Here is a 13,958-nt window from a genome sequence, read left to right as displayed (position 1 = left end):
GGTCTTTCTGATATTGATATCAGTGTTTCCCTATGTTACAGAATATGTCTTTCTGATATTGATATCAGTATTTCCCTATGTTACAGAATATGTTCTTTTGATATTGATATAAGTATTTCCCTCTGTTACAGAATGGGTCTTTCTGATATTGATATCAGTGTTTTTCTATGTTACAGAATATGTTCTTCAGATATCGATATCAGTATTTTCCCTATTTACAGAGCAACTTACCGTGGTATGTGAGGCGTTCATAGCCGCCCAGACCCTGCTCAAGTTGGAACTGGTTGTGGAGGAGAAAAACAAGCTAGATAAGTAAGTAAAGTGAAAAATCAAACTCCCCAACCCAAACAAATTCTCCCCCTGACAGCACCCCCACCCTCATCTACCAACCCCCATTTTAGCAAAAGACGGACAGCCCCCTTCCCCTCCGACTAAATCCCCCTCCGTGTTGATGATATCAACAAGGACAATGTCTATATATGGCGAAAATAATATATATATATATAGAAAAAACGTTCCATTTCAAATCGTTCCATTTAACTCCACTTTATTTTAAAGATCCTTATTAAACATTTACTTGTAAATAATGACATATTTGAGTATCATGTTTCCCTCCGCAGGCGAAAGACGCAGCCGCACCCTGAAGTATGCGACATCCACCAGCAGCTGCAGGAGAACTCGCTCTCTGCCATTAATCTGCCACGCGATATCTCCAACATGGACCTGAACTCCGGCTCCCCTAGCCCCGCCCCCTCACCCAGTCTACCTCGCAGACACATTCGTAGCGTGCAGGAAAAACGGGAACCAGACGCTGATGGTAATAAAGGGAGACTACTTAGTTCTGGAGACAGCAGATCAAAGGGTGCAATGGTTAAGTCCCTTCTGTCAGCAATGCCCGGAGTCAATAAGAATACTGACGGAAACTTGGAATTGTCGGTTCCTGGAATAAATATCAAGCAGTTGAACATTGTTGGTAAAATCAAATCTGGCAGTGCTGGAGCGGGTAAACTTCTATCAAAAGTGCAAGGAGCAAACATATTCACGAGACATGCATCGAAAACCAATCCTCAAACTTCTGATGAAACTGATGTGTTCATTGAAGTTGAATGTGACAGTAAAACGGATATGAAGAAGACAATGGTTAAAGAGAGACAGAGAACGTTGAGCAGAGATGATTCCACTATTGATGAGCGGGAAATAACCGATGCCGATCTAGAGGAGGAAGTAATGTTGGAAAGTTGTGGAATTCTCGCCACAAACGCGAAACAGATGATACAATCTCCTCGGGCTTCTTTCGAGAAGGACGAAAACGTACCTATGCAAACCGCTGACATAACAGCTCAACAACGCGACTCCATATCGTTCCATATAGGTGAACCAAAGCATGCATTCGAAGGAAAGATGGAAGATGGTTTACTTAAAGCTGATATTAAGAACGAAGGTATACTTGTCGAACAGAGAAGCGTACGAAGTGCCTCTTTCACCTCTAGCGACACTCGCTCCAACGAACCACCATCCACAACGGAAGATGTTTGGATAAAACGCTCAGACAACAGCGAACAACCCACCGTTCCTCCTAATCATTTGTCTCTGGGACGATCACGTGTTATCGACAACTCGGAAGCGGACAAGATACTCGCAAAGTACAGCTCTTCGAAGAAGGCCGCTCTCTCACATCCGCACATGCGCACTAGCATGAGTGATTCCGCCATCGGCTCCACAGATGTCGCGGTCACCTTTGAAAACTTCGAACCGGAAAGCCCGAAATCTGCACTGGAAGTGAACTTCGAAATTAACTCAAATTTACAGAAAAAGTTACCAAACTTACTTCAAAGTGCCAAAATGCCCCGCAAAATCCACCGTATATATGATGGACTTAAGAAACAAATTGAAAAGCAACTAGACGACAGGGTCTGTCAAAGTACCATTATATTTGTATGAACATGTTGAGTTCTATGGACACTGATTGTTAAATTGTATGAATGCTCATTGTTAATTTTTACGAGCACTGATTGTTAATTTGAATGAATGCTCATTGTTTATTTTCATGAATGGTCATAGTTTATTTGTATTTATACCAATTGTTAATTGTATGAAAACTCATTGTTGATTTTTAAAAAAACCACTCATTGATTTTTGTATGAATGCTCATTGTTTACGTGTATGAACGCACATTGTTTACTTGTCTGAACGCTCATTGTTGACTTGTCTGAACGTTCATTGTTTACTTTTATGAACGCTCATTGTTTACTTGTATGAACGCTCATTGTTTACTTGTCTGAACGCTCATTGTTTACTCGTATGAACGCTCATTGTTTACTTGTCTGAATGCTCATTGTTTACTTGTCTGAACGCTTATTGTTTACTTGTCTGAACGCTTATTGTTTACTTGAATGAACGCTCATTGTTTACTTGTATGAACGCTTATTGTTTACTTGTTAAAAAACCCATTGATGTTTGTATGGACGTTCATTGTTTACTTGTCTGAACGTTCATTGTTGATAGGTGTTAACACCCAATGTTGACTTCTTAGAACACTTACTATTTCCTTATTTGAATATCATTGTTCACTTGTATCATTTTTTATATGTTTGAACAAATATTGTTTATTTTTGTTTCATTGTATGAACAACCATTGTTTATTTGTTTGACAAATCACTGTTTATGAGTATGAACGCTCATTGCTTATTTGCATGAACGGTCATAATTTATTTTTGTGAAAACTCATTGGTTATTTTTGTGTAAACTCATTGTTTATTTGTATGAAAACTCATTGTTTATTTGTATGAACGGTCATTGGTTATTTTTGTGTAAACTCATTGTTTATTTGTATGAAAACTCATTGTTTATTTGTATGAACGGTCATTGTTTAGTTGTATGAACGGTCATTGTTTATTGTTGTGAAAACTCATTTTTTTATTTTTGTGAGACTCATTGTTAATTTGTATGAAAACTCATTGTTTATTTTTGTGAAATCACATTGTTTATTTTTGTGACAACTCATTGTTTATTTGTATGAACGGTTTTTGTTTAGTTGTATGAACGGTCATTGTTTATTGTTGTGAAAACTCATTGTTTATTTTTCTGAAAACTCATTGTTTATTTGTATGAACAGTCATTGTTTATTGTTGTGAAAACTCATTGTTTATTTTTCTGAAAACTCATTGTTTATTTGTATGAACGGTCATTGTTTATTGTTGTGAAAACTCATTGTTTATTTTTCTGAAAACTCATTGTTTATTTTTCTGAAAACTCATTGTTTATTTGTATGAACGGTCATTGTTTTATCTGTATGAAGGATCATTGTTATTTTTTATAAATGGTCATTGTTTATTTGTATGAACATTCATTGTTTAGTTGTATGAACGATTATTTTTCATTTTTATGAACGATCATTGTTTATTCGCATGAACGCTTATTTTTTATTTGTATGAGCGATCATTGCCTTTCTGTATGATCGATCATTGTTTATTTGTATTCGCGATCATTGTTTATTTTATGGTCGGTTATTGTTTATTTTTATGAACAGTAATTGTATATTTGTATGAAAACTCTTTGTATATATGTATGAACGATCATTGTTTATTTGTATGAGCAACATTTGTTAATTTGTATGAGCAACCTTTGTTAATTTGTATGAGCAACCTTTGTTAATTTGTGTGAGCAACCTTTGTTAATTTGTATGAGCAACCTTTGTTAATTTGTATGAGCAACCTTTGTTTATTTGTATGAGCAACCTTTGTTAATTTGTTTGAGCAACCTTTGTTAATTTGTGTGAGCAACCTTTGTTAATTTGTATGAGCAACCTTTGTTTATTTGTATGAGCAACTTTTGTTAATTTGTGTGAGCAACCTTTGTTAATTTGTGTGAGCAACCTTTGTTAATTTGTATGAGCAACATTTGTTTATTTGTATGAAAGCTCATTGTTTATTTGTATGAAAACTCGTTGTTGATTTGTATGAGCAACCTTTGTTAATTTGTATGAACACACATTTGTGATTTTTAGGAACCCTCATTTTTTATCTGCAACACTCGTTGTTGATTCTATGAAGGCGCATTGTTCATTTGTACGAACGCTAATACTGTTTTTCTTTGAACACCTATAGCAACTATGTAAGTTATATGGTAAAGTTCTATCAGCGTTTGGGCCGTTTTAAATGTGTTAGGAAAACGGAGGATTTGATATCATGATAAGATAAGAGTATTTATTAAACAATTTTGTTTTGCAATAATATAAATAACACTAGTTTAGTTAAAATTGGAAAACGTCGGCCATTTCCCATCGAAAACAATATCGGAGGTATGCAGGGTCATTAGCAAAGGTAGTTCGTAAAAAATAAATAATAGTATTAATTGATTGTATTGTTTTAAAGTTTATTTTTATAACTAAGTTCAATTTGATTCTCAGTGAAGTTTATTATTTCATAAATAAGTAAGATTACTTATAATAAAACCTTAGGTTTGACGCGATCTACTATTAAATTTAAATTCTTAATTCCTTTAAAATAATTTTACAAAAATAAATGGTAATGTGACTTTTTCGCATCAAACCGTTTATTTGAGTAAGTCGTACTAAGTACATTCAGTCAAAACTGGATATGTCGAAGTCGTTTGGACATTGGAAAAGAACTTCGAGATAACGAACATTCGATATAACCGAAAATCAAAACATGTTCAACTTAACCCAACACATTCGAAACAAGTTCGACAAAACCAAGACATCGCTATAACAGAGTTCGACATAACGAGTTATGTTTGTACCAATTTGTTATGTGTGTCTGTTTGTCAATGAAAATGTCCCATATATAGTTACACTGTGTTCATGTTGTTCAGTGACAAAACAAGAGTTATCAAAACCTCACTGCATTTATCTATTTTAAGTTGTTGTGCAATTATACATCTGTATTCAATATTTATGTAAAGGCTTAAAGGCAATTATTTTCTACATGAATTGACTGCAATTACGTGTTGGGAACCTCTTTTTCGCCGGGAAACATGGGCTTTTCAGAATTACTGAATGTTTTCCCATTAGATTATATAGGGAGAAAAGTCTCAATAGTTTACATGACAGAATGGTCAATTTGTTATCGTTCATATTTTGCTCGCTTTTGATATACAGTCTCACCCCGTTGGCTCGAACTCGCTTGGCTCGATTTCCTCGTTGGCTCGAACTGTAAATTTAGGACCGATTTCTTTATAATAAATGTAAGCATTACCACTTGGCTCAAACTTCTCGAGGCTTGGGGTATTTTCGCCGGTCCCTGGGAGTTCGAGCCAACGGGGTATGACTGTATTCCACAAAATTCAAGATAAGAACGATAACTAATACTTATTCTTCAGGGAATATACCTGTACATGTCCTTATGTTTACTCATTAGGATTTTTCGGCCTAAGGACTGGCATGTTAAGTCAGAAATTGTAAATATACTATCTTGACTATACGGCCTTAAAGCTGCACCCCCACAGTCAGTTTTGACCTTAAGTTTTAGTCTCAGAATCAGTTGATTTTGGCATCAATTTCTTCAGTTGAGTCTTATAAGATAGCTCACTATAAAAAAGATCTTAATTTTTTGGAAGCTGCCGAAAACTCATTTGCTGAAAGCGTTAGTAACGCTTTTAACTATAAAACATCAATTTTCGAGCGTTAATATGAAAAACGATCTGCGAACTTATATTTTGTTTTGTCAGCAATCATATATCACTGGTTGCCCGACATTTGCGCAAAAAAAGGCTCATTCCAACAAAAAAAAAGTTGTCAAAAAAGTTGTCAAACGGCCATTCTGTGAGAGTGCAGCTTTAAGGCGAAAACATTGAAAACGAAGAAAGTGAAGGATTTATTGCAATGTTATACACCTATGTTGACACGTTTTCTCCTTGTGACAGAAGTTGTTCTCATGTATTTTTTTTATTTGCACCTTTATATTTTGTGCAGTGTATCAATGTAATTACACGTTTACATCACTTAGGAGTTGTTACATATAAAAATGGCCGCATTTGTATTTGATGGTTTGAAGTATTTACATAGTATTGTTTGCATTTTTTATAGTGAACATACATTATATGATTCTAAAATTGTGCTGAACTAACATTTTGGAATGCTTTAAGGTTATCCAAAAAACGAGTGCATTCAGTTGCATGCGATGACTCGTTGTTTGGATTATCTTAAAGGATTCTTTATGCTGATTTATAGTTTTTCTATTTCCCATGACGTGTTGCTAAAGAAAAAGCGCTATGTAACGATACCAACCGGAACACCTCGGTCATTTCCAATCGAAAACAGTATAGCGATGGCACCATTTAAAAAAGCCGAACCTACATTTTTTGCTATTTCGGGGTTTTCATCTTTTTATTAACATATTTTAGTTTGCCGCCTTTTTGAAAACACCGGACTTAACAGCCAATAGAAATTGAGTTTACCGGTCAGAAGAAGTTGGAGAAAACCCCGAACCTACATGTCATTGTATATGGCATTTTTAAATGGTTCCATCGATAGGGTGTATATTTACGTTTTATTATATCAAAATTCATTTAAAACAAATATGACCCAAGAAGTTCGCGGATTAATTTCAATATAGCAGTCCAACCTCTTGGATGGAATAACCATGCTCTGATTGGCTGTCATATGAAACATTGCGCAGTCACTTCCGAATGTGTGTAATTTGCCTAGAAAAGGCTTTTGATTACATAGTTCAGTTCGTGCCAATTGCTAATTTTGTAACGTTACAAAGCGCTTTTTAATAAGCAACTCGTAAACCGTAGGCATGTTTCGTCTAACAGTCATTAATCTTTTTAAATGAAACAGAGAATTCTTTTTACACAAAACACTATGCGTATGTGTAGCAAGGCCCACAACGCTTGCGTTTAATAGTTTTTGGAGTTACTCCCCTTTTCGACTAAAAAATCAACATTTAGTCATACACTAAGGGTTACATCCGATTCCACACGATGATATATTCAAAATCGGCTTTACATATATTCAAACAAAAATACCTCTATTTAGTTTTACATTCCAGTGGTATTTGAACTTATGTCTAGCCTTTCAATACCATTGTTTTCGTCGGGAAGAATATATACATCTCGAAGTAACACTTTAATGTGTTTTTAATAATCAAAACTATGTGAATGTCAATCTTCAGGTCTTGAAATAAAGTATGTTCACTTCATTTTCGTTCTTTGTCACTTAATGAACAGGGATGGATCCAGGATTTGACGTTAGAGGCGGCGTAACTCAGAACCGAGATTTATTTTGCTTAAAGTGTTGACTTGTGGATTTGATGACAGGGGAGTTGGAAGTAAGGGTGCCCTCTCCCCCCCCCCCCAAAAAAAAAAAAATGTTTTTAAACAATTTCTAGATCTAGTTAAATGGCGTATTTTATACCTCTTTGTGCTTCTATATTGAAATGAAAAGTAAACTTGGACGGTTTAAGGTGTGCGTGCGTGCGTGCGTGCGTGCGTGCGTGCGTGCGTGCGTCTGCGGGGGGTGCGTTCCGGATGTGCCCCCTCCCTGATACGCTTTTGATATTTTTTTAATAAAAGACAAATTTGTGGTGCATCTAAAATTGTATCCTTGGCTATTTGACTTAAGGTCCGTCCAAGATATCGATATGAAACTTAGTGCACATGAAACCAATGCTGATAATAAACCTTTGTGTAGTAAGGCTATTAACTCCCGTAGTTAAACAAGAGGCGAGTTACATCCCTTGCTCGGCTGTGAAAAACGACCGGGCGTTGAATCCCATTGTAGTTCTCTTGTTCCAAGTTCGCTCTGTATTTACGAAATATGTGATATACTATCAGGGCGGGTAATCGACCTGCACCGTTGCATCGTTCTACGAAATTCTGTCAAGTTGAAATTTAGGCCAATGATTTATTGATGATTGCCAAATACAAAAAAAAAATTAAAAAAAATACAAAATTGAAAAAATACATCGAACCTCGAAAAAATCGAGCTTAGCGGGAATATTTACCTTCAGTTAAAAGAAATGGGTCCTTTACATCTAGTTCGAGCCAAGAAGGAATTCGAGCCAAGCGAGTTCGAGTTAACGGGGTTCGACTGTATTCATACTTTGTATATTCAGATAACTCTCATCACAAACACAATTGGGGATTTGTTTAAATCTCTTTCATAAACAAGCGAACAATAATCATCAAACGCCTGCCTTTTGATATACCACGACAAAAATGTTCTCGACATGCACGTCTGTATCTAACCCACAATGGCGGACTGAGGGGCGTCAAAGAGTAGGTAGCCAGAGAAGGTGGACCAGCAGCAGTGGACGGTCATGTCGGAGCTCCAATGTCCGTGGACGTGCATCCAAACATCCTGGCCTTCGTTCAGCCTGAAATATACATGTGTGGAAAGAAATGTACCACTTCCGGTGTATTTGTTCCGATCCCTGGATCGTGGTGGACGGTCGTGTCGAAGCCTCAGTATCCATAGGCTTGCAGTCGTACATACTGGCCTTCAATTATCATGGAATGTACATGTATGAAAAGAATTATACCACAACAGGCGTATTTGTTCCGATCCCTGTGTGTCGTCAGTGGGCAATAATGTCGAAGTTCTAGAATCCCGGGGATTGAATTTACACATATATGTAATGGCCTCCATTCAGAATGATATATACGTGTGGATAGAAATACCCCTTTTCCGGATTTTTGTTTCGGTTCCCTCGGCGTCTGTGAATGGCCGTATTCTAACGCCACCGGACTTGCGCACTTAAACCGACTAACCCGCTTACCGTTGAAAGTCAAACAACAAGAGCCTTACCTCCCTTGAAAAATACCTTCATCTCAGACTTAAGCATAAGCTTATTATTTTCTGTAGTTTTAAAGGCGCATACTAGAGGTTGATTCCAAAATAATATTTCTTTAATTATTGCATTATCATTTTAAATCATTTGTTTTGAACAATCAAAACAGAAATAAGCATATGATTTGTGTACATATAAAACATATTAAGCCTTGATATAAAACAAATCAATTCATAGCTACGTAGCCACAAATTCACCGGTTAAAAGGCGCCAAAATATCGCGAATATATTTTTATACGTACACATATCCTTTTTTATCATTCAAGTCAAACATGAGTTGAACATGATAATGTATTAAAATAATAAAAAAACACTATTCTATCAACCTGTAATGTGTGCCTTTAATTAATTTAGATATACTTAAAATGTACTTTACATTACAAGTACTAAGTTGCTTCCGGATCCGGCATATTGACCTGCCCCAGAGTAGACCTCCAGAAGCGCCTGTCCGTCCACAAGGAGCTCCGTCTCTATGAAGTTGTCGGCTTCCGACAGGATGTTCGTGTACAGGAGGTACACGCCGGTTGCGGCGGCCCGGAAGTGACCAGTGGACGGGTCGTAGCCGCTCCCGAAGTTGGTCACCACTTTGTCAAACACTATCGTTTGATTTGCGGCCATATGTGTCAAATTGGCTACAACAATGGAACTGCGAATCAGTCACAAAGAATTTAAGATTTATTTTGCGTAGGAATGTTTAACACATAACATAAGCTTCGGTGAACTTTGATAACGACAAAGATGTGTAATTTTAAAACGCCCATGAACTGGTAAGTGATTATAATATACATAAGTTAACATTCCTTGAAGATGGACAACCCGTTCCAATCATCAACGAAGTTTCGAGCGGAGATCGGACCACTGACCATCTGATCCGGTGTCTGATACGTTAACCGCTCGGCCATCGCTTAGTTAATGCCAATTGAAGGTGAAATGGGATGTAATATTTAATCTAACTAATTAAGAAATATTACACACTGCTGAGAGTCATCTGTATTTTAAAAGGACCATACAGTCAGCCACCGAATGTGAGTGAATATGGACCGCGGCGTTAGCCGACGTCATAAAAACTGGCGTTTTATTAAAGTACAGTGACATACGGACCGATCAAATTTATATATACAAAGAAGGGACACATTTATGTAAGAAATAATATTGTAATGTATGGATATCATTTTTAGATATTCAATATGATTCTCTTTTTGAAAAGTTCTTTTCAAACAAAAAAATAATGTTTTTAAAGTGTCCAACAAGCCTACAAGATCCCTGCATTCTATGGTTCTTGGTGTTTATAACCGTTGACGACACCGTCTCATTGCTTCAGATATATGTTACAAATATACATACAGTCGAACCCCGTTGGCTCGAACTCCCAGGGACTGGCGAAAATACCACGAACTTTGGAAGTTCGAGCCAAGCGGGAATGTTTGCATTCAGTATAAAGAAATCGGTCCTTCACATTAATTTAGAGCCAACGAGGAAATCGAGCAAAGCGTATTCGAGCCAACGGGCTTCGACTGTTTTGACTATGAAACTGTGTAACGATGGTTCTAATCCATGGCATATGGACGTCCACAGAGTGATATTGATTCCAAAAGCGTGCTACAAAAATAGTTTTATTGATCTCAATTTAATTTAAGGATGACAGTAAATAAAAAAAAGATGTATCATATGTTACTATATAACGATATAACCATACCGGTTAGTTTTGCGCTGAATGCTATCTCCGCGTTGCTCAACCGGAAGCCGGAAAATGTGGACCAGCTGGCATGGATGGCCATATCGGAACTATGGTCTGCATTCACCTTCACCCATACATTGTCGCCCGCCGCCAACTCCGCGATCACGAGGTTCCCCCCGGAACCGAAGGATGCGCTACCAGAAAATATCTCCGCCAGCGGCTGTCCGTTAGAGACAATTTCCGTCTCGACGTAATTATGGTGCTCAGAGAGAATGTTTGAGTGCAGTAGGTAGAGACCAGATTCGGGGACGAAGAAAACGCCGCTATTTCTGTTGTATGAAGACTTTGTGTTGACGAGAACATTGTCAAAGACGAGCCGCTGGTGGGCGGAGAGGTTCCGTTGATGTTGGGAAAGCGAGCCGCTGAATGCGATCTCATCATCGCTGAGGTGGAAGCCGGAAAAGGTTGACCAGCAACAGTGTACGGACCGGTCGGAGCTCCAGTGACCGTGCAACCGCACCCAGACGTTGTCTCCAGCCGTCAAGTGCGCTATCGCCATGTTGCTTCCCGCTCCATGAAAATGTCCGGCCCCCGAGTACATGAGCGCCAGAGATTGTCCGTTGACAACTAGTTGTGTCTCTATCATGTTGTTATATTCGGACAGTATGTTGACGTAGAAGACGTAAGTTCCATTTCTTGGCACGTAAAATACACCTGTGGCTTTGTTATAATAGTGACCACTTTGGTAACGTATGGTGTCAAACACGATCGGTTGGTTGTCTGTCAAGTTTTTCACATGTTGCGACACCCTTGCACTGAATGCGATGTCTTGAGTCTGCTGTGCCCTTTAAGATATCCGAAAATGAAATATGCAAACTTTGGATTCCTTGTACCCTTATACGTCGGAAGCAATATTTTGCATTAAATTAAGACTTTAAACAAAGATAAATTTAATATTTATTCATCATATTTAATGAAAAATGGCGCTGTTTACGCCGCTTACATAGCCCTGATTTCGGTCTTTAACAAGAGTTTGATTGAGAATTTAGTTTCTGAAAACACTCGACAAACCTTTCCAAAAAACAGCCGCCTGAATTAAACACTGTCAAAACATTATTTTGGAAAAAGGTTTCAGGAACCAAATGAACCAATCAAACTCCGGTAATATAAGAGGATGGCGGCAAAGAGTACCCTATGTTTCATTAAAATGGTAAAGAAAAAGAATCTTTGTTTTAGTCGTCATTTGAAGCAAAATGATGTCTTCCGACGTGGCATTTGTGACATAATTTATCTCGTGGCATATGATTATACGAGGCCACCAGGCACCAATATTAGAAGTATCTTCCATGGCCGAGAGTGTAAGATAGGTTCATTCAGACCCGAGCGTAGCGCGTTTTGCGGAAACGAGGTTTACCGAGTTTCCGCAAAACACCATGCGCGACGGTCGGGATGACCCCAATATCATTAAAATCATATCGTGACGTTCACTTCATTTCATTACGTTATGTACGTAACGTCTTGAAGCGTGTATTGGGGATCTGATTTTAATGAGATTGGGGTGAACCTATCTTACACGAGCGGCTATGGTAGATGCTTTTTCTCCCACCTCAGTTAAACAAAATTAAGTAAAAATGTATTTGTTGCTGGAACTCTTTTGTTCTTAGTGATGGATATGCGATAGTTCGTGGTTGTCATGGATATGCGAGCAGTGATTTAGAAAATGTTAATAGTCAATTCGGTCTTTAAATAGTTCTAAGGAGAGTGAAGCATTATTTCTTGAAAGGTGCGTGGAAACTGTTTTATGGTGACATTTGAAGCGAGAAATAATTAATTAGCGTTCTAAATATTGCCACAAGACAAGATTTCCATGATGCTACAGACGACAATCTTCAACAAGGGAGGTAATTACAATGTGGTGACCATTAAAAAGGAGTTCCATACATGCATTTTGCCCGTGGGCAAGATAAGAATTTAGCATGGTTAAATTATTGGATCTACTTATCTGAGGTGGAAGAAAAAATATTACTGCTGCCAGAATGCTAGCTGAGTTGTTGGTCTGATGCTACTGCTGTCAGAATGCTAGCTGAGTTGTTGGTCTGATGCTACTGCTGTCAGAATGCTAGCTGAGTTGTTGGTCTGATGCTACTGCTGTCAGAATGCTAGCTGAGTTGTTGGTCTGATGCTACTGCTGTCAGAATGCTAGCTGAGTTGTTGGGTCTGATGCCTTTTTAAAGGCAAATGTAAATTGATGCCATTTTTAATGCATTATTATGTTGAACTCATTTTAATCAATTAATCAGCAAAATCAAATAAGCATATGATCTGTGCACTGATCAGAAGATATATTATAAATGTTTTTTTTTTTCAATTAATAGCTACTTGACCACCATATTTCCCAGGCAGATACAAGACAAATTATTGCTTATACTATTTTTCTGTACACAACTCATATGGTTTTTGTTTTGTTTTGACGAGTTAAACATAATAATGCGTTAAAACTCATTTGGCATCAACCCACAGTATGCTCCTTTAAAGCTGCACTCTCACAGATTGAACGTTTGACAACTTTTTTATTTTTTGTTTTGGAACGAACCAATTTTTGCGAAAATCCATTGAAACCAGTTAAATAAGACTGCTGACAAAAAACTAGATCGCAAATTTTCACATTTAAGTTAAAAAAATAATGTTTTAGGCATTTTTCTTTAACCGTTAGTAACGGATTAGGCCATAAAACATTAATTTTCGAACGGAAGTATGAAAATCTACGGTCTAATCATGGTAAAGATGGTAAATCTGTGAGAGTGCAGCTAACAAATCTCTGAGTTATTTATTTTAAGAATAAGCAGATAAACAGTTATCATACTTGAAAAGTGCATTGTTTTTTTTAGATTTTAGAAACAGAAAACGATAATTATACGACACCCAATATACTTACTTTATCAACACACAGAAGATTCCGACCGCTAAATAAGTCCATAGTAGTTTCATATCAGCCATATTTGACCAATTAAAGTAGGACCATTCAAAATCCTTATCTACGAAATGCATTGAAGCTATTATCACTATTCAGACTGTGGAGTTATTTTATCTGATATGTATGCTTAACTTTCTACTCATTTGAACTCATGTTTTGTTTTTGTTCTATCTAAACAGATTTTCTTATCTGTTTAGATGTCCATGTTTTTCCCTATTTCATTTCCAATAAAATCGCTTATTTATTACTTGAAATAAAGAGAATTCAAGTACAGTCGAACCCCGTTCGGTCGAACTCCAAGGGACCGGCAAATAAATACATCAAGCCTCAGGGAATTCGAGTTAAGCAGGAATGTAAAGAAATCGGTCCTTAACATCAAGTTCGAGCCAAGCGAGTTGGAGCCAAAGAAGTTCAACTGCTTGTGCTAGTTATTGATATCTATACAAACTATTTTGATTCGATGTGTTACTGGTTTCATTTTACACACCAATGG

At 37.2% G+C, this 13,958-nt stretch overlaps 2 protein-coding genes across 2 annotated transcripts in view; one reads left to right on the top strand and one right to left on the bottom strand.

The window, feature by feature from the left end:
* LOC128211377 (phosphatidylinositide phosphatase SAC2-like) overlaps positions 1–7,163 on the top strand; it is a 413,773-nt gene extending 406,610 nt beyond the window's left edge. Inside the window, exons 20-21 of the mRNA XM_052916105.1 lie at positions 222–312; positions 621–7,163. Coding sequence (XP_052772065.1) covers positions 222–312; positions 621–1,941 — 1,412 coding nt within the window. The 3' untranslated portion in view covers positions 1,942–7,163. The remainder of the gene's footprint in view (positions 1–221; positions 313–620) is intronic.
* A 937-nt stretch (positions 7,164–8,100) lies between these two features.
* On the bottom strand, positions 8,101–13,534 carry LOC128212233 (complement C1q tumor necrosis factor-related protein 4-like). The gene is made up of 4 exons (XM_052917577.1): positions 13,427–13,534; positions 10,510–11,336; positions 9,190–9,445; positions 8,101–8,339 (listed from the first exon to the last, which is right to left on the bottom strand). The coding sequence occupies exons 1-4, from the start codon at positions 13,486–13,488 to the stop codon at positions 8,207–8,209; spliced, it is 1,278 nt and encodes a 425-aa protein (XP_052773537.1). The 5' UTR covers positions 13,489–13,534; the 3' UTR covers positions 8,101–8,206.
* Positions 13,535–13,958: the final 424 nt, after the last annotated feature.

Source organism: Mya arenaria, chromosome 12 (assembly GCF_026914265.1).
Source record: "Mya arenaria isolate MELC-2E11 chromosome 12, ASM2691426v1".
In the NCBI taxonomy this organism is placed as follows: Eukaryota; Metazoa; Mollusca; class Bivalvia; order Myida; family Myidae; genus Mya; species Mya arenaria.
This window is presented reverse-complemented; position numbering and strand designations above follow the sequence as displayed.